The 22,095-nt window shown below is 35.4% G+C and overlaps 1 protein-coding gene across 1 annotated transcript in view; it reads right to left on the reverse strand.

The window, feature by feature from the left end:
* Positions 1-22,095, reverse strand: part of LOC131280544 (zinc finger protein 705F-like) — a 106,299-nt gene that overhangs the window by 19,016 nt on the left and 65,188 nt on the right. The window contains exons 2-5 of the mRNA XM_058307775.2: positions 4,317-4,410; positions 2,159-2,285; positions 763-855; positions 207-298 (exon numbers count right to left, since the gene is read on the reverse strand). Of these exons, the coding sequence (XP_058163758.1) occupies positions 207-298; positions 763-855; positions 2,159-2,285; positions 4,317-4,328 (324 nt within the window). The 5' untranslated portion in view covers positions 4,329-4,410. The remainder of the gene's footprint in view (positions 1-206; positions 299-762; positions 856-2,158; positions 2,286-4,316; positions 4,411-22,095) is intronic.

A 22,095-nucleotide genomic window follows, 5' to 3' on the forward strand; every position in this document is an offset into this window, starting at 1 on the left:
GTTTATGCAATTTGCATTTTACAGTAACTCAGATAAGAATTCAGGTTTAGGCTAATTTTTACCTTAATTCAAACTATCACAGATTTTTGTTGGATTAGCACTTAATCCCAAAATTAATTACAATTTCATGATTTTACTGAATTCCTAATTCAACCCATTACTAGGAATATATTTGGAATACTACGGTTCAAAAAAATTGAGCTTACCGATGCCATGATTTTCAAAGGATTTTTCATAAAGTTAGATTGGTATTCTATCATTTCAATCATATCATATATTTTAAAGGCACTTTTCCTCCCTGTAGTAATTGCAAAAAAAAAAAAAAAAAAAAGAATATAGTTAGAAAAGCATTAGGGTAATAAAGTTTAGAAATTTCCAAAGAATATCTAATTAATGAATACTTTAGGGGTAAGAACACATTACAGGACATTATGATCAGAAAAGATTTTCAGGCATGGAATATGAGAAAAAAGAAGTTGGGATGTCAGGGAGGTAAAAAAAGGGGGAAAATATTCCAATAATAGAATAAGGACAAGGATCACGTGAAGGCATAATTGCAATAATAACTGAATATCTTTTTCACAAAGCCAATGACATTGATAAAGCTTGAGAAGTATATGGAACAAACACATGTGACTAAAATTTCCCCAATATCCTCAGCTGTATTTTAGAGTTCATAACTCTTGTAAGGAAACTTAAAGAAGTCACATACACACTATCTCATAAGACCCCTCTTCTGATGCACAGGCCCTTATAGCTTACCTAAACTCTGGTTTTGAGGAAATACTACTTCTTCTCTCAACCTTTCTACTAGTTCCAGCTGGGAAAACACATCTGTTTTGCAGATCTGATATCCTGTTTGTAAGGAAAAACAGTTACCTGAATTTTGAATTGTGATAATAACAGGGCATGATCATGACCTACATGGCAGGTTACCAAAGAATAAGGTAAGCATCGAAGGTGAGCAATATAACAAAACCTAGAACTCAGATCATTGATAATATTTCAACAGAAATTTTAACTTGAGATTTTGCACATTACAGAAAGGACTACTCATTATTGTTACCCATGCACTAGTACAAAAAGAAACTGCAGTATCATATATATTTTAAATGGGCAGAAATCTGTTTCCAAAGTAATTGAATATTATGTTAAAAGATAACTCAATTAACATAAATCCCAAAAGAATGATCTAAATTCTATAGGGAAAATTATATATTTCCAAAGATATACTACATTCTGAAGCATAGCATAACCCTTGGAGAGAATACTTATTTCACCATAGTCAATTACTTATACAGTCAAAACGTATTCATTGAGTTCGCAGAACACTATTGAGTGTTGGAAATTGAGATTCAAGGAAGTCACTAAGTTGTACCAAGAAGATTAAATTCTACTGGGGTGAACTAGATATATATAAAATCACCATCACAGTGTCCTCAGGATGGAGGAATAAAATTTGGATTAGAGTGGACTTATTGGTGTGCCAGTATAGAATTGTTGTCACTCCAGGAATGGAAAAAAGTATATCACTGATGTGGAGACAGTGGCCATGGGAGTTGCTGAAAGCAGGAAGAGGGAAAAAGAGGTGTGATATTGGGGCATTTTTAGGACTTGGAGTTGTCCTCAATGAAATTGCAGGGACAGATGCAGGACATTATATATCCTGCCATTATACACTGAATGGAATGGGAGAGAGTGTAAGCTACAACATAAATTATAACACACGCTGTGTAGCAATCCTCCAAATGTACTCATCAAATTCAATGAATGTACCACACTAATGAAAGAAGCTGTCAATGGAGGAGTGGGGGATGTGGGGAGTGGGGTATATGGGAACCTCTTATATTTTTTAATGTAAAAATGTGTGTGATTTATGTATCTTTAGAAAACAATAAAAAAATAAAAATGAACTTAGAAAATAAAAAAAATAAGGAAACGTCCATTTAGGCCGTTTTATTTTTTATTACACAATATAAATGTATTAAAATTATAAAATATGAAATATAAGAGAAAATAAAGATTATACGATATGGAGAAGCTTATATTTGAAAAAAATAAATGGAAGATGACTTATGATAAATATATAAGTAGATAGGGTAGAGAGATGGTAGATAAGAGACAGATATAGATAGCAGATAAATTTTGAGAGTCTCACCTACTAAGATGAGATTATTTATATTCTCCAGCATCACTTCTCTGAACAGCTTTTGCTGGGATGTGTCTAACAGGTCCCATTCTTCCTGGGTGAAGTCTATAACCACATCCTTGAAGGTCACAAATTCCTAAAACACCATAATTTGTGTTCACATAGCATTAATGTAACCTTGTCTTGAGTGTGATGTACAAAATAATAGCACTAAAGAAGCAGAAACTGCATATATAAAACTCAAAATGTATATGGGGTCACAGTAACAACATTACCAATGCTTAATTGTCATCTGCTTTTCAGATGTACTCTCAGCTACATACACTCTGAATACAGAACACCCCATTGTAAAAGAAAATCACATGACACAAGATATTACTCCTGAACATTTCCCAATAAACTTACAAATATGCCTTCTTTCTGATCATAAAGCTTTCATTTAACATTCAAAACTAAACCAAACTTTCCAAAATATTTTAAGAAAATTTACACTTATTGTAAGACAAGCAATACCCATATTTCATTTTTTTCTTATTTGTCCCCACTTTCCCACTCCATTGTTTGCTCTCTGTGTTTATGAGCTGTGTGTTCTTCTGTGTCTGTTGTATTCTCATTAGGTGGCTCTGGGAACCCATGCTGGGACCTTCTGGAGTGGGAGAGCAGTGATCATTCTCTTGCTCCATCTCAGCTCCCTAGTTTACTGCATCTCATATTGTCTCTTCTCTGTCTCTTTTCTGTTGCATCATCTTACTACATTAGCTCTGTGAGGGAGGTAACACTCCTGGGTGGTCTGCTCTCCTGCATGGGGCTGCAATCCTTGTGCAGAGGTCACTCCTTGCATGGGGGGGCATCAATGTGTGGGGTGACACTCCTTGCACATGGCAGCAACCCACATAGTCCAGCTCACCGCAAAGGCCAGGAGGCCCTTGGTATTGAACCCTGGACCTATATGGTAGGTGGAAGATCTATCCATTGAGCCATATTCACTTCCCTAATATTTTGTCCTAAAAAATGAGTATGGCTAGAGTATTCCCCTGTACAGATGAACTAATTTCCCTCTCTTTTACAAAATAATTTAAAATATGTTTTGCATTTTAACAAATGCATGTTAACGTGTGAATTGCTTTCTATCTAAATTCAGTTCAGAGTCTATCATTCATTGAAATGGCAGAGAAATGTGAAGGAATATCTAGAATTCTGCTAAACTGAATAGGTATCAAAACAGTAAGTACTGCTTTCCTCAGAGCTACAAAACTCAGGTATTCATTATAATGTATAAATACAGAGGATTCAGGGTCATGGGCCAGGTCCTACTGAGAGAATTATACTGATAAACTGCATTATACTGATGATTCCTATGGAAGGAACCTTCACAATCTCAACTTTTCCTGGGGTCTACAAATACATTTTCATTGTCTTACTTTTATTTTCATCTCATATGTGTGTGAAAGATTAAAAGAATCCTTGACTCTCCAAGAATTCAAAAATTTTCAGAGAAATAAATTTTATTCTATCAATAACAAAGCTCCTGAAACCACTGCCACAATGAAGGGGGAAAAATCCTATACATTTCATCCATTAATAAAATTTGAATAAATTTTATTTAGAAAATTGAGTTGGTAAATTTTAACAACAGTGGTAAAATGAATTTTAGTTTTCTTTTAAAAAATATTTCAAAATGTGCAAATATATTCCATCAAAATTTTAAGAAAATTAATTTGGGGAAAATAAATTATTCCTCATTTCTCTTAATTTACTTCATTTACTAACCTTTTCATGCTTCTGGCAAATATGCCTACCCCTACACCACAGTACCTCTAATGTTGGATTGACTCCCTAGATGAAAATTCAGCCTGTCTACTGACTATATAATTTCCTTCTTGTACATCTCTGTTACACAAATTCATTACACACCAGCATCAACCCCAGGTACTAACATTATGCATGAATTATTTATCCACTGAGGCCATGGGATGTATGAGAAAAAGAAAACACTCCATGCTCAGTCCCTAACTTACCATAACTATTAGAATCCTGTATAAATTTAATTTAATCTCAGATCCTTGAATTTCTCCTGAATACACTTGGAATATCCACACAAATAGAAGAAATCTTCCATTCTGCTGGCAAGAGTGGTGGAATTTCAGTTAAAGAATTCACTACTCACCTGTGATTGCATGATTACATTGCCAATACCTTGGCTGGTATTAATCTTCCTCTGGATTTTCCAACACAGTGAGATGAGTGGAAGGTGGGATAAGCTGAGAATGGAGAAAGAATCTTAAGATTCAAGTGCTGACCACAACTTTCAGGCCCACTTGTCATGAATGCCTATTGCTTCACCCAGGAGTATCACCAGCCCAATCAATAAAAAGAACATGAGCTGTTTTCAAGAGAAATAAGGAGAGGACCCTCCTTTCTCAGAGACAAGATGCTTGAATTCTTGTCTTTTCTGGGTAATGAATATATTACTTTCATTGTACAAATAAGTACATGAAAATCCATGTTATATTTATTAATTAGCCCATAATGCTCAGAGACTTTTAATTCATCCCTGATTCCAAAACATAGGAAACCCTGACCAAAATCACATTTGGAATTGGGTCCTCACCACAAGAGGAAGCAGAATTGAATTTCTCAGTTATTATTGGTTTTTGCAAAAGCATTTGTTCTCTCACATACATTTTTGTCTTCTGGTCTTTCATTCATTTCCTGCTCTACCCTGACCCCTACCTGATGTTTGGTCATTAAACATCTTAGTTCTTCCATATGTGATGTCTAACAATGACACCCCCTTAATGCTGAGTTATATATTTTGCCCCAATGTATCTGGAAATCAACTAAGAAACTTAGGACTGTATATTAGTAAAAGAAAAAGGAAAAAAAGAAGATATACTATTATGGAGTTGAACAGATGTAGATTAACTTAGCCATTTGTACTGCAAGTCCAGGAAGAAAATGATTGTATTCAACATGTTTGTAGAATGACATATTTTTAATAATTTAATCTTCTCAGTAACCCAGCTGATAAAGGTTAATTTACTCATTAAAGAAATGTCCCAAATAGAGGTTGAGAGAGCTGAAATAATACAAAAATTTTATGTGGCCAAAGACACACCTAGATTTAATTTTTTTCTTCCTATATTTCAATTTCAAATATCTTAAGGGTTTCATCCCACACTTAGGCATGGCATGGAATGGCATGCCTCAGTTAAATAATCAGATAATCTCCCTATTGTCAAAACTACCTCTTCATATATTTTGTTACAAATAATCCATGCACAGGTTCTCCTGTCACAAGGAAACCTCCACTGTATTTAACCCATTTCCCAAACATTAGCTTCCACCTCATATAATATTCACTGTCAGATGTATTATAGCATACATATTTTAGCACATGCTTCTTGAAAACTTTATTTACCCAGTATGTCAATAAATATCTTAATATTTTCCACATCTGCCCACATAGGAGGTGGTTCTACTTCCCTCTCATACTTATTACTGCATGTGACATAGCACATTACTAAGAACTTGCTTTATAACTACAGAATCACAACTCCTAGTGCTTTCAAATGTATCTGAGAAAAGGGCTATGACTTGATAACTGAGTTATTCTTCCATAATCACTTCAAATCTGATAGTTTGAATACCTCTTAGCCTCACATTTCACATTACTTTTATCAAATGAGATTAATATAATAACCAGGAGAATTATGTAATTTTAAAAAATTCACATCAACAATACCATAATGTCTAGTGACTCGTGCACTCATACCCACTCGTGCACTCATTCTCTCATTTAAGAGGGATGTCACCTGGTTAAGTTGCATGTCTCCAACTGAATTCTTATTTTTCCTGTATCTTTTTGAAATCTCTCCTATCACAATCACCACATCATTTAACCTTATTTTGTCTCTTCTATTATGAACCCAAATGTCCCCTCTGCCTGATCTTTTCCTAAAATCAACAGGAGCATGTTTACCCTTTTCTCACACAGCCTTAAATGATGAGTTAATAACCTCAAATACTTCCTAAGTAAATCATGCTACTAGCCATCTCCAATAAGCTCCCCATGAATAAATCAAGTGTGTGTGCTTCAGTCTATAACTTGGAAGTAAAGACAAATTGGGCCTTTTGAGAACTTTTTCTTAGACTCCTAGGACATCACAGTCCCTTGAGTGTATTCAAGTTATCCTAGTCACTCCTTCTTCTTGTGTTCTCCATGGCATTACTCTAACAGTTCATCTCAAGGATGAATTGTAGCCCACTTTCTCTCCCATTTCTGCACACTAACATGACAATCCCAGACAACTATTCAATTGCTTCAAATTATTCTACTGTTGGCTCTAAAACAACAGAATACAACCATGATCTCAGAAATCTTAAATAAATTCTCTTCTTCTAAAGCTTACTATCTAATTAATCTAGATGTCAATCAAGATTGATGTAATTAGGTTTTCCACTTTAACAAAATATTTCATTTCAAATTAAGTAATTTTTAGTTAAGACTCCTCCAGGCATCCAAGAATTGAATAAGAATTCATCACTCAGAAAAACACAGATACAGTCATGTTAGCTATTATTTCAGCACTGAACACTATAGCATCCTTCATTTCTGTGGAAATCCCGTCGAACACTTTCACACATCAAACTCATGTTCCTTCAGTCTCTGTTTTGTCATTTCCTTGGAGATATCTTCATTGAGCTCCAACCTAAGGTGTTGTTTGCCCCTCCCATGACCTATAATTCTACTGTTTTTCTCATCACTCATATAATTTTTCACTATACATTTGTTTGTTCATATTTTGGTCTTTCTTTGTGGTCTAACTGCACAAACCCTTCCTTGAAAGGTAACAGATTAAAGAAGTTTCTGTTTGAAAATGATAAAATAATTTTAAATCCAGAAATATTGTATATCCACAATAAGTTAACTTGACCTCACATGCCCTAGGCCTGCAGTCAAATGAAAGAATACTTTCTGATTAAAATCATTTATAAAATAAATTAGGACTCTCCCACCTGGTGTAAATTCTCTCCCTTATTCATGAGAAAACAAATGGACTGAGACGGCAAGGAACCTGAGTCTTAATGAACCTGCTTTCACAACGTGTAGTTCAGAGCTCTTTCTCTCTAGAAAAAGTACCATTTTGATGGCATACTATCTTTTAATGTAGATGATAATACCATCAGTCCTATAATTCAAAAGACACATCTTGATTAACTTGGATGATAGTCTAGACAAATCTACTAAAGCCACACTGTGCGTCATTCACTTTCAAAACTCTCACAACCAATCTTTCTGCTTTTTCAAAGACAGCCCACATTTTTATGGATTTTGTTTGTCCTGGGTAAGTACTCTAAAGCACATATACCAAGAAGATTCTTACTAATCTGTATATCCGAGAGGAACTTAAACCTACAATTATTTTCTCAGCGATCCATATGACTCCATACAAGTTCAAACATTTATGCTGAAAAAATGTCTAAGGAAATTTTTAATTGTTCAAGAGTGTGCATATTTTACTATCAAGCAAGGGAAAGACTAACCAGTGTATGTCTCATTATGCCACATATATATTCAAACTTCAAAATATTAGGGGTTTCCAAAAGAAATGATTAAGTTTTAATTTTGATTTTCCTAAGAATAAGTTGGGTTTTAAAGAATTTTGCACACTAAATTATCAATGTATGCTTGTATGTGCTTGGACAACACATTCAGTTTATTTTGAGTTTTAACAAAGTTTACTATTTTAGTAGTGCTAAATAATTACTGGCACTATTAAATAACCTGCTCCTGAAAATATTTTTCCTTTTGACCATTTAGATGCATGAGTGTAATCAGAACTAAATTCTATATTTTAAGGCACTATGCCTATTTACTATACTTAGGCATTATGCATTGATTTCTATCAGAATATCCAGTTTGTAACATATGGTTCTATAATCCATTCCCCCAGATGAGTGGTTTCCATAAGTATGGACCTTTATGAAAAAGAAGGCAATGACATATTTCTCAAAAAAATTGTAATTTCTAGCCGGCTTTAACGTTCCAAAATGCTTATTTTTTTTTGGTTTTTTAATTTTCAAGATATATAAAAGAGCAAGCAAAGGCAGCATCCTGGTAATCTTAATACTCAGTGGCCATGGATTTTAGTGCACAAATTAAAACCTACTAGCAGCACCTGTAAACCATGACATTACAGGAGGAAATACCCTAATGCAAAATAAGAACATAAGAACAAAATCTAAAGATTTCACAGATGTCAGTCAATTCCACTTAGTTCTTTTTAAGATAAGCTAATTAATGAAAGAAATTGAGGGCAGTAACCTTCAGATTCTCTCTCACAATCTTTATTTTTCATTTTAGTCTCCCTAGAGGAAGCTTGACTCAAAGCACTTTTGAAAGGATGTGGAGGTTAGAAGTCATCTCTTGACTATGATCTCACTTTGCCTAGTACTGATTATCTCTCCAGTTAGTAGCAATCATGAGTTGATTACAAAATTACTCAGATATATCTTGCAAAATAGAAGAAGAAATTATTTCTGTAGAAAAATGAAGCAATGCACTTTAGGCATAGCTACTTATAAAGAAATATATATTTTGTCATCTTAAAATTCACTGTACTGAAATTAAAATAATTGCATTTCATTACTTTTATATCATGAATTTAGGTAGTCAATTATTCCATTTTCATGGTTTCCTTATATAGCCTTATATGTTTTCAGCCTAGTTTCTGTAGCAAGTTTAAAATGTAATATATGTGCAACCTATCAAGCACCATAGAGTACATAAGTGTCTGTAACAAATTACATAGAACAGTCTAGTTTGATATTAACCTTACCTGTTAGTTCCTCATTGTTAGGAAATAAGAAAACATGTAATGCTTCACTCCATCTACCTTTATAACCATGAGAATTAGAGACCCCCGGACTACTATGTGTTTTGATGTTAACAAGATAAAAAACTAGAGAAACTCCCCAGCCCATTCTCAGAGAGCTCAACTTAATGACTTTCTCTGTTGCAAAACTGTATAAAAGTTGTAAGAAAATCCCTCAACAAAGGTCATTTTTAGATTGGTTAGATCTCCTTCTTCCACTAGACAATGAAGCCAATTTTCCTTCCTAGCATAGTTAGGTGTGTTTATTATGCTATGTCAAGCACAAAGCCCACAGATCTTTCTGATCACCATCAATTCCAGGCAACATTTTTTCAAAGTGATTCTTTTTCTTAAATATAAATGTATATATATTGGAAGACATCTCTGAGCTAGGCCTGTCCAAAACCATAGAGTCATTCTAGCAAATAAACTTACAATCTGGCCCTATACACTTTAAAAGCCACTTAAGAAAAGACAATTTAAAGGAAAAAATGCAAGGTTATTTTTAAAATTATCTAGATTTAATTTTTGGAGATAGTAAATCCCTCATAGAAATACTAATATTTTTAAAAGAATAACACCGAAGTTTCTTTATTGAGCAACTGTATGACAGGAAATTTCATTTGATCTGTTTTGGATTATTAAAGAAGAGCAAGATTTTCAAAAGGTGATGACTCCATCTAAATTACTGATGATAAAACAATGAGAACTGAGTGCAGAATATATTTTCAGGTCTGAACACAGATATGATATTTGGACAGGAATGTGTAAGTTCTATAACCATGGATGATAAATAAGTCAAAGGAGTAGAAAATATTGCCTATGTAGAAAGATAGAAATAAAGGAAGGACTGGGACTATGTTCTAATGAGTTTCAACATTTAATATTTTAGAAATAGCTTGCAAATATGTAATGTGGGTCCAGAAAAAAACCAAGAGAGTGTTGTGACACAGGAGACCAGGACAGAAATTGAGAATAGAAGGAGGAAATCAGGGAATTTGTAGAAGATTCTTGTAAGGTGAAGATGCTTTCAGAAATTTGATTGAGATGGATGTAAGCAGATTCTCAAGGGGAGTGTATGTAAATAATGTAAGCCATATCAGAGTGCACTGACAAGCAAGCAGGAGGTGAAAACAAATTCACTAACTGCAACTCATTGAAAAAGGTTGACCTCAAATAGCAAGAGAATTGAATAACTGGAGAAGTACAAATCACATACCAATAAAATTTAAATATTTTATGATATTTAGCACTTTGATAGAATAAATGTTTGAAAATTGGCAGTATTTATAAATGGTAATAGGGAAAGGCCAGGTCACATCTCATAATTTGAGGAACTCCAAAGAAAACAAAAAATAAATAAGAAGCCAGCTTGACTTTTATTCAGTTCTGAGGCAAGTCCAGAGATAAAACACACTTTGCTCTTCTCCCAAAGTTCTGTATTTGTTCAGCTTATTTACCTATGGGAAAATGCAACCTCTAATTGTATTCCTTTTATATAGGGAAAACATTATTAATCTAACATGTGATCCATTCCAGGGAGAAAACCTTGATTGCATAGACTGTGGATAGAGGACTTAACCAAGATTTCATCCAATGAGATGCATTTTGTTCACCTTGATTTGATTTACAAGATAATTAAGAAGTTAAAATCCTCTTATGATGAGGAAAAGGAAGCGGTAAGGCCACTGAGAAGGATGATTGAAAGACTACTTTATTAACTAATCCAGGAAACATTCAAAGTCCAGAGATACAACAGGGAAACACATGTACTGGTTCTATATGGAAAAAGAGTTTGAATTCTCTGAAGGAAGAGTGGTATTAAAAATTAAATGAAGCATTCTGGGAAGATAGTGTCTGTGTAGGCTGGCAGGGCTAACTCTCTCAAAAAAAAAACAACATTGGAGTAAGAGCCAAAAGTTTCTAGGGGACCTGCTTTGGGGCTCAGCAGAGAAGGACAGTGCTACAAAACTCTAGGAGGTTGAGGGTCAGAGAGATGAACAACACAAAATGATAAATGTGGATTACCAAATCCTACAATGGCTGGCAAGGGCTCCCCTCCCACACCCCAAATGTATTAGGCTGGGGTAAAACACCAGTCTCACTGCAGCCAACTGAGAAGAGAACAGACATCTTCCTCCCTGTAAACTGTTACAAGCAAATAGGGAGGAAGGAACAGGGGACTTCACTTCAGTGAATTCAGCAAGCATAGCCTGCTTTGAATTTCAACTTTGGCCAGACCAAAATAAAGGAAAATGGAGTGAAACATCTCCTTGAAAAGGTTAACTGATGAGTGCCATCTTCTGGCCAGTGTGGAAGTTAAATGAACAAAACTGCATTTGATTTTCTCTGTACCCTAACTCCTGGAAGAAAATCTGCACACCATTAGTGAGTCCTGGGTATGATTTTGACAACTTAAGCCGGGCAGTTTTAAAGACTTAAAAATGAGTCAAACCATATATCAAAGAGTGCTGGGGGAAAAAAACAGCAAGAAAGAAATTAGCTATCAGAATAAATTCAAAAACATATTCAGATGCCTAGACATCAGCAAAAAATTACAAGACATACTAGGAAATGAAGAGATGGCCCAACCAAAGGAACATACCAAATATCCTGAAGAGATATAGGCTTTAAGACAACTAATCAGTGATAATCACACAACTCTCCTAAATCAATTCAAGGAACTGAAAGAAAATATGAGTATATAAAGTAAAGAAGTCAATGGGTGAGCATAAAGAATAATCTGAAAGCCTGCAAAGAAAAGTAACAGAGCTTAAGGGAAATGAAAACAATGATGGATGAGATTAAAAATACATTAGAGGCAAATAAGGGCAGATTTGAATTGCTTGAATACAGATTAGTGATTTTGAAGCAGAATATGAATTGGAAAAAGGAGTACAAAAAAAGAGAATTGAAAATGGTACAGGGAAATAACTGCACAAACATACATATTATTGGTTTCCCAAAAGCAGAGAATAAAAAGGAGCAGGAAGAATATTTGAGGAAATAATGAATAAAAACTTCACAACCCTTATGAAAGACAGAAAAAAATATCAATATTCAAGGACAGTGCAAATAAATCAGAATAAATCTGAATACACATATCCTGGGACATGTAGTATTCATAATGACAAATATCAGAGACAGAGAAAATTTGGAAAATAGGAAAAGAGAAAAGCATCACTTACAAGAGAACCTCAATGAGATTAAATGATGCCCTCTCATAAGAAACCATGGAGGTGAGAAGCACATCATTATATTTTTCCTTTATTTTTATGGGTAATTTGTGGTTTTTTCCTTTCTTTTTTTCACTTTTGCTTTCTCTTTTCCTTAGCATGACAAACTGAAGAATGAGATAATTAGATTCCCAGAGTGACCTTAACATAATATTCAGAATATCCAGTTCTTAACAAAATAATTACAAAATGTATACAAACACAGGAAAGTACGGCCCAGGAGAATTTGATGGAAAATATTCTGGAACAAGCAGTCTCTGGAATTACTAATAAAAAATCTTAGACCAACTCTCATAAATAGGATGAATGAACTAAAGGAAAACACCAAAAATGAATTAAAGGATATCAGGAAAACAATATATGGAAAAATGATATTAATGAGAAAAGATAATATAAAAGGAAATGAGAGAAAACCTGCCCGTCAAGAAATCTGTATCCATCAAAACTGCCCTTCAAAAATGGTGAGATCAAAGTATTCAGACAAAAACTGATAATGTGTTACCAAAAGACCAGAATGACAAAATATACTAAAGGGAGTGCTGCAGCCTGAAAGGAAAAAAAACAAGGGCAAGAGACTTGGAGAACAGTGTAGAAATGAAGATTATTAGGAAGGGTACATTAAAGTATATAAAGACAGACAAAAGTAAGATATGAAAAAGATAGCCAAATGACAAAATGGATGAAGCAAGGTGTTTACAATAATAACATTGAATGCTAATGACTTGGACTCTCCAATCAAAAGACATACACTGATAGAAGAGATAAAAAATAAGCCATGTATATGTCGTCTACATGAATCTTAGCTCAGACATAAGGACATGACTATGTTAAAAATGAAAGGGTAGAAAAAGATATTCCAGGATAATAGTATCCAAAAAAACAAAAACAAAAACCACCTAGAGTAGTGATAATAATATTGGACAAAATAGATTTTAAATGCACAATAGTTAAAAAGAGTGGAGAAGGTCATTATGTATTAATAAAAGGGGCAATTCACCAACAGGAAGAAGCTATACTGAACATTTAGGCACCTAAACGTAGTGCCCCACTATACATGAGACAAACGGTGGCAAAACAAGAGGGAGAAATAGATGTCCATACAATAATAGTTCTTCAATACAATACTCTCAGTATTCAACAGAACATCTGGACAGTGGATAAATAAGTAGAGTTCATGAATAATATGGTAAATAAACTAGGTCTATCAGACATCTATAAACCATTGCACTCCAAAACAGAAGGATACACATTCTTTACAAGCACTCATGGATTTTTCTTCCAGATAGACCATATGTTGGGTCAGAAGACAAGTCTCAGTAAATTGAAAAAGATTGAAATGATAGAAAATATTTTTTCTGATCGTAACAGGATGAAGCTGGAAAGATTAATGGACAGAAAAAGGGAAAATTCATAAATATATGGAGATTAAAAACCAAATAATCAGTGGGTCAAAGAAGAGATTGCAAGAGAATTCTACAAATATCTTGAGATATATGAAAATGAGGACATAACATATCAAGACCTCTGGGACAAAGCAAAGGTAATGCTGAGAGGGAAATTTATAACCCTAAATGCTTACATTTAAAAAAGGAATAGGCAAGAGGAGCCCACACAAAATCTCAGTGTATATTTCCATTCTTCTCTATCATTTCTTAGCAAGCTCTGTTCTTTTCCTCCACTTCCCAATAAATGCTTTTTATTGGCCTAACTCAACTGGCATATTCTAAAATTCTTTTATGAAATACAGCTATGGGCCTAGAGGAATCCAACACTTCCTCAGCTTCACTTGGCAAGCCACTGCCAGGAGACAGAAGGACAAATGGTGCTCCCCCATCCCACCAGAGATATGTGAGTTTTAATTAAAGCCTGTCTGTGCACTCTTTTGGTTCTGCCATTTTAAAGTGGCTCCTGGATAGTTTCCCACAGGACAAAAACTCAGTCTGCCCAGACTTCTGACTCCATCTACAGAGGTGGTAGGTGCAAGTCCCATGCCATGTAGATCTAAGGAAGTTCTGGTGGTGGGTGAAACCACCATTGAGGATTGACTGGGTATGTGGCCTAAGTCAAGCAGGAGTCTCCTGGGGGTTAATCAGGCCCTCTCTGTGATTTACAGCAATGGTAAACCATAGATAGCTGGTTATAATTACATCCATCAGGGAGATTGCCATCAGCAGTGAGTGAAGCTTAAGCCAATCAGTTGAATCCCTTAAAACAGGAAGTGATTCCAGCATTGTGAGAGGATTTCCCAGGTTGTCTTTGGACAGCCAACATCTCCCAGAACTCGTCAAGAATCTTTATTGGATTTTCATTGGAGCTCCGGGTTGTAGCCTGCCTGTGGAACCTGGACTTGTGTATCCCTATAGCTGCATGAGAGACTCTGATATACTATCAACAGATATCCCTTGTTGATTCTGTTTCCCTATAGAACCCCAATACAGGGGTCCTTATTCTTTCTATTGGGTATAGCTATAGAGTTCTCTCAGTACCAATTGTTGAAGAGAGATTTTTGGTGCAACTGGTTGGGCTTAACAATCTTGTCAATAATCACTTGACAGTAGATGTGAGGGTCTATTTCTGGGTTCTCAAATTTGGTTCCATTAGTCAATTTGTCTATCTTTATTCCAGTATCATGCTGCTTTTATCCCTTAGCTGAGCAATATGTTTTAAAGTCAAGAAAGAAGAGTACTCCAAATTCATTCTTTCATAAAAAACATTTTTTACTATTCAGGGATCTTCCCCCCATCCCCCTTCCCCCCAAATTGTTAACTGGCTTTTGATTACTGCAAAAAGGCTTTTGGAAATTTTATTGAGATTGTGTTGAATCTATAAATTACTTTAGGTAGAATTGACCTTTTATGGATAATTACTCTTTTAGCCCATAAACATAAACTGTCCTTCCATTCATTTAAGGCTTCTTTTCATTCTTTTAGCAATGTTTTGTAATTTTCTGAATAAAGGTCCAATATGTGATTGCTTAATTTTATTACTAAATATGTGATTGTTTTAGTCACTATTATAATAGAATTATTTTTCTGATTTCCTCCTCAGATTGCACATCAGTAGTGTATAGAAATTGCTTGAAATTGCATATTAATCTTTATCCCAACAAACTGCTGAATTCATTTATTGCGTCTAGAAGTATTATTGAGTTTTTCAGGATTTTCTAGATATATGACATTTCATCAGCAAATAGTGCCAATTTTACTTGTTTCTTTCATATCTGGGAGAATTTTATTTCTTTACTTAGCCTTATTGTTTTAGCTGGAACTTCTAACAAAATACTGACTAGCAATGGTGACACTGGGCATCTTTGCCTTATTCCTGATCTCAGTGGGAAAGCTTTCAGAGTTCTAACATTGAGCACAAATCTATATGTGCGTTTTTGCTGTATTTATTTTAACATACTGATTAAGGTTCCAGTGTGGAGTGCTCTAATCACAAATCTTTAATACAGATGGGCGTTCTCCTTCCATTCTTTCAAGGATCTTACAGGATGCTCTTCTGTGGTCCCCAAACATGTGCTTTAGATAGTTGTTTAGATTGCTAACTTCCCTATAGGTTGAGCTTACTGTTCAAACATATTACTCAGCCACTTGCTGGTTCTCATCTCTCCATTTTGAACTAATTCAATATATGGTGTGAAATAGGGGTCATGTCTCTTTCTTTTGGAGATGAAAACCCAGTTCTCCCAGCACAATTTGTTGAAGAGGCTGTTTGAGTCCCTGCTACACAACCAGTAAGGAAGAAAGGGCAAGGAAGCCCTAAACTTAAGAGAGAATCTGCACCAAGAATTAATACACTTAGCCAGATGCCAAGGCACCAACAAAAAATTTCAATACAAATGAAGAAACAAGAAGAAACAGCCATCAAAGGAACAAGATAAGTTTCCAGATGACATTTAGGAATTGAGACTATTCAAAGATGTTCAAACAAATATTAATAAATTCAATGAGATGGATAAAGAGGTTAAAGTTTTGAAGAAGACATTGGGTGAACAAAAAGATGGATTTGAAAGTATATATATATATATATGTAAACAGCAGATCTTATGGGAATGAAAGAAGCATACTTATAAAAATAGCAGATCTTATGGAAATGAAAGGTACATAAATTAAATATAAAAATACACTGGAAAAGTGGATGTGGCTCAAGGAGTCGGGTGTCTGGCTCCCACATGGTTGGTCCTGGGTTCATTTCCCACTGCCTCCTAAATAAGATAAGCTGAGGCAACAAGATGATGAAATGAGCTGACACAATGAAGAAAAACAAGCAGGGAGCAGATGTGGCTCAAGCAATTGGGTGTCCACCTCCCATATGGCAGCTCCTGGATTCAGTTCCAGATGCCTCCTAAAGAAGATGAGCAGACAGTGAGTAGATATAACAAGCACAAAAATAATAAGCAGACATATGTAGGAGCCATCTTGGGAAGGAGGAAAATAAATGAATAAATCTTTTTTAAAAAATACACTGGAGACACATAACAGCAGATTGGAAGAAGAAAAAAAATTCAGTATACTTGAAGACATTGGCTATGAGAGTGAACATACAAAAGCACAGATGAAGGAAAAAAATGGCAAGAATTGAACAGGGTCCCTAGGAACAAAATAACAGGAAGAGAGGCAGGGCAAAATGGCATCTGAGTGAGTGCATCTCATAATCTCTCCTGCAAAGAAGCGGCTGAGTAGGGTCAGAGTCCTGCTGGACTGGGCTGTTTTGGGGGCTTACAGGGCAGAAGGTGTCTGGACATCGATTTGGTGAGACAGTGACAAAAGAGATTCTTGCAGGAGGTAGAATTTTGGGTTTCTGACACAGAGGTCAGAAGTTGTGGACGGGAGCACTCCACCTAGGGCCGGCGGCTTGGCTGTGGTGATCCCTGAAAACTTTGTTGTGCTGAGGTGTTCCCAAACCCTGAGTGGGCTGTTTCGGGGACTTGCAGGGCAGGAAGTGTCTGATGTCGATTTGGTGACAGTGACAAATGACATTCTTGCAAGACGTGGAATTCTGGGTTTCTGACATGGAGGTCAGAAGTTGTAGGCGGAACACTTCCCCATAGGGCTGGCAGCCCGGCCAAGATGATCCCTGAAAACATTGTTGTGCTGTGGTGTTCCAAAACCCCTTGTTTACTGGATGTGTGGTTCCCAGGTCTGTATCCCCTAAACCCTGGTAGCCCATGTTCCACAGACTCACATACCTCGAGTCTGCAATATCATGGACTTCCCATTCCTGAATCCACCACGCCCTGAGGTCCATCTGAGGTCCTTGATTACCCAAGCCCTCCGTGTTTTTTGTTTGTTTGTTTTTTTACTCTTTGAGCTTGGAGGAGTGTACCAGCTGACTTGGGGAGAGTCTGGGAAGAAAGGAGAGGCAAATCTGCTGAGAAAGCCCAATTTACCTAAACGTCCTGGGATAGGAAACTTCGTCTTGGAGAAGGTAGAGTCAGAAAATCAGTTAGACCTCCCCAAGCACACCTAAGGGGGAGGGACTGTAGGATGTGCTATCCAAGCATCCAATAGCATATTTGGGGTTTCTGGTGAGGTGTAGGTGCTCTCACGATGGAAATAAAAAGAGTCATTGTCTTCTGTGTTGAGTTGGTTCAATGAGGATGTACTTGAATCTCCTACCACACCTCACGGGCAGCTTTCCTGCTGCCCCGAGAGAGAAGTGAGGAAGGGAGAAAGGGGAAAGGTCAGATCCCTGAGTGTTTTACTTAACTCCAAAGAGGATTCCTAGATTGAAACTTTGGTTTTTTTTTTTTGTTTTTTTTTTTTGTCCTGATTGCTATTGTTGCATTGTCTCCTGGTCTTTTCTCCATTTTTATCCTGCAAGGTCCTTTTTCATTTATTTAGTTTTTCTCTTTTTCTTTTTCTTGCTTGCTTACCCTACTTTTCTTTGTGGCCTCCTCCCTTTTTTCTTTTTCTTCTTTCTCTTTTTTATTTAATTTTCTTTATATAAAAGGTGCTTCAGGGAGTGCTTCACATTAGCAGTGTTTCCTTATCCTCCATTTCCTCTTTTCTGTGTGTATTGATTTTGGCCACCTACACTATCCCCATTCCCCTACATCCTTTTATCCTCGATCATCTACTATTTCTCTTACATTCCACCTCCCTTCTTTGGCCCCAAGTTACCTTACTTTGTATTTCTAATACCTGTGTTCTGTTTTCTATATTTTATCCACTCTTGATATTACTGTCTTTCTTTTCTCTTTCCCTCTATCATGAAAACACAGGACTTTTAATTTATACCATATTCTGCCCCATATTGAGTTGTCTCATTATAGGTACTCTACTTACTGCTATAACTCTACACAACTTACATGAGTCTAATATCCACTCTCCTAGATCTGTTAAAATTTATTACCAACACTACTTTATACATTTTCTTTCTTACTCGTTTTGCTTTCATTAGCCAGAATATTTTTCTGCAAAGTGAACCTAGCCAGCAACAAGAAAATAGAGTAAGAAGAACAAAGTGACAAAGAGAAGACATAACACTTATGCACGAACAACTAATTAATCCCTAACACTAGACAAAAAAGCTAAGGAACTGATTAAACACATCAAGATAAAATGATGACCAGACGGCAAGAAAAAACTACAAACCAGACCAATAATCAGGAAAACATGGCCAAATCTAATGAACAAACTAAAAACCAGGAAGAGGAACAGAACATCAGACAAGTAATTAAAGCTCTCAAAATACATATTAGAGAACAATTTAATGAAGTAAAGGAAGAGATTAACAATATCAAGAAAACACTTGGAGAGAATACAGAAGAAATTGCAGTCATACACAAAAAGATAACAGATATGATGGTGATGAACAGCACAGTTCAAGAATTCAAAAATACACCTTCAGCAAATAGCAGCTGATTAGAAGAGGCAGAGGAGAGAATTAGTGATGTGGAAGACAGTACATCTGAAATAAAAGGATCGAACTGATTGATAAAAAGATAGAAAATATCCAGCTGGGACTTAGGGACCTGAATGACAATGCAAAATGCACAAACATATGTATTATAGGCATCCCAGAAAGAGAAGAGAAGGGAAAGGGAACAGAAGAAGTGTTGGAGGAAATAATGGCTGAAAACTTACCAAATCTACTGAAGGAGATGGATGTACAAGTCCAGAAAGCAAAATGCACCCCAAACACCATAAATCCCAACAGGCTTACCCCATGACATATACTTGTCAAATTATCCAATGCTCATGACAAACAGAAAATTCTAAAAGCAGCTAGAGAAAAGAGAACCATCATATACAAGGGAGGCTCCATAAGATTAAGTGCTGATTTCTCATCTGAAACCATGGAGGCAAAAAGGGAGTGGTATGATATAGTCAAGATAATAAAAGAAAAAAAAATTTCCAACCAAGAATACTCTACCCAGCTAAACTAGCATTCAGAAATGATGGAGAGTTCAAAATATTCACAGATAAACAGAAATTAAAAGAGAATGCCAACAAGAACCCTGCCCTTCAAGAAATACTAAAGGGAGTTCTGCAGGAAAACAAAACAAAACAAAACAAAACAAAACAGGAGAGGCAGAGTTGTGGGAGAATGTAAGAGCAACAAAAAAGACAAAAAGAGAAGGAAAAAAAACAAACAAAATTGACAAATACAAGTCCAAAGGAAATATGGCTAACATAATTACTTGAAAGTAATAACACTGTATGTCAATGGATTAAACTCACCTGTCAAAAGATTCAGACTAGAAGATTGGATAAGGAAATATGACCCATCTATATGCTGTCCACAAGAAACACATCTTAGACCAAGGGATTTAAGAAGGCTGAAAGTGAATGTCCGGAACACAATCTTACAAGCAAACAATAACCAAAAAAAGGCAGGAATAGCTATATTAATATCAGAAAAAATAGAATTTAAATCCAGAATTGTGAGAGACAAAGATGGGTACTACATATTAGTGAAAGGGATAATCTTTCAAGAAGAATGAGCAATCATAAACATTTATGCTCCTAACAAGGGTGCCTCCAAATACGTGAGGCAAACACTGGAAAAACTAAGTGAAAGAAAAGATTCCTCTACAATTATAGTGGGGGACTTTAATAGACCACTCTCAACTTTGGACAGAACATCTCAAAAAAGAATAAAGAAAGAAAAACTTTGAACAGTATATTAGAGGAACTGTATCTAATAGACATATACAGATCATTACACCCAAATACAGCAGGATATACGTTTTTCTCAAGTGCACACAGATAATTCTCCAAGATAGACCATATAGTAGGCCACAAAGAAAGGCTCAATGAATTCAGAAAGATCAAAATGATACAAAATAATTTCTCTGACCACAGTGGAGTGAAGCTGGAAATCTGCAAGGGCCAGAGGCCCAGATTTCACAAACAAATATGGAAGTTAAACAGCACACTCTTAGAAAAACAGTGGGTCAAAGAGGAAACCTCAAAAGAAATTAACTACCATGAAATTAATGAAAATGATAACACATAAGACCAAAACTTATGGGATGCAGCAAAAGCTGTACTGAGCGGGAAATTTATAGCCATAAATTCATACATTTAAAAAAAAGAGCAAAAATTGAAGAACTGCACGTTTGTAGGAATTAGTAAAAAAAAAAGAACAAAATAACCCCACAGGAAAAAGAAAGAACAAAGATAAGAGCAGAACTAAATGAAATAGAAAATAAGAAAGCACTTGAAAAGATAAACAAGACCAAGAGCTGGTTCTTTGAGAAGATCAATAAAATTGACAAACCCTTAGCAAGACTAAGAAAAAGAGAAGATGCAAATACACAAAATAAGAAATGAGAAAGGAGATATCAACACTGAACCCACAGAAATACAGACTATCATAAGAGGATACTTTGAAAAACTACATTCCAACAAAAATTACAATTCAGAGGAAATGGACAAATTCCTAGACACATAAGCAACCTCTTTTGATGAATGAAGACATTGATGGTCTCAACAAACCAATCACAAGAGATAGAATCAGTCATTAAAAACCTCCCAAGTAAGAAGAGCCCTGGGCCAGACTGCTTCAAAGGTGGATTCTACAAAACATCCCAGAAATAACTAACGCCAATCTTGCTGAAATTCTTCCAAATAATTGAAACAGAAAGAACATTGCCTAACTCATTCTATGATGCCACCATTATCGTACTACCAATGCCAAACGAAGACACCACAAGAAAAGAAAATTACAGACCAATTTCTCTAGTGAACCTAGATGCAAAAATCCTCAACAAAATACTTGCTAACTGTATTCAACAAAACATTAAATGAACTATACACCATGACCAAGTGGGATTCATGCCAGGTATGCAAGGATGGTTCAACATAAGAAAACCAATTTAATACACCATATAAACAGATTGAAGGAAAAAAATCACCTAATATCTATAGATGTGGAAAAAGCATTTGACAAAATACAGCACCCTTCCTTGATAAAAACACTGCAAAAGATTGGAATACAAGGAAATTTTCTGAACACAATAAAGAGTATATATGAAAAACCCACAGCCAACATCGTTTACAATGGTGAAATCCTAAAATCTTTCCCTCTATGATCAGAAACAAGAAAGGATGCCAATATCACCTCTTCTATTTAACATTGTCTTAGAAGTACTTGCTCGAGCACTGAGGCAAGAACCAGATATAAAAGGCATTCAAAATAGAAAGGAAGAAGTCAAAATTTCATTATTTGCAGATGACATGATCCTATACATAGAGAACCCTGAGAAGTCTAAAAGAAAGCTTCTAGAACTCATAAATGAGTTTAGTAAAGTCACAGGTTATAGGATCAATGTGCAAAAATCAGTAGCATTTCTGTACACCAATAATGAGCAAGATCAGGA

The sequence above is a fragment of the Dasypus novemcinctus genome, chromosome 12 (genome assembly GCF_030445035.2).
Source record: "Dasypus novemcinctus isolate mDasNov1 chromosome 12, mDasNov1.1.hap2, whole genome shotgun sequence".
NCBI lineage: Eukaryota > Metazoa > Chordata > Mammalia > Cingulata > Dasypodidae > Dasypus > Dasypus novemcinctus.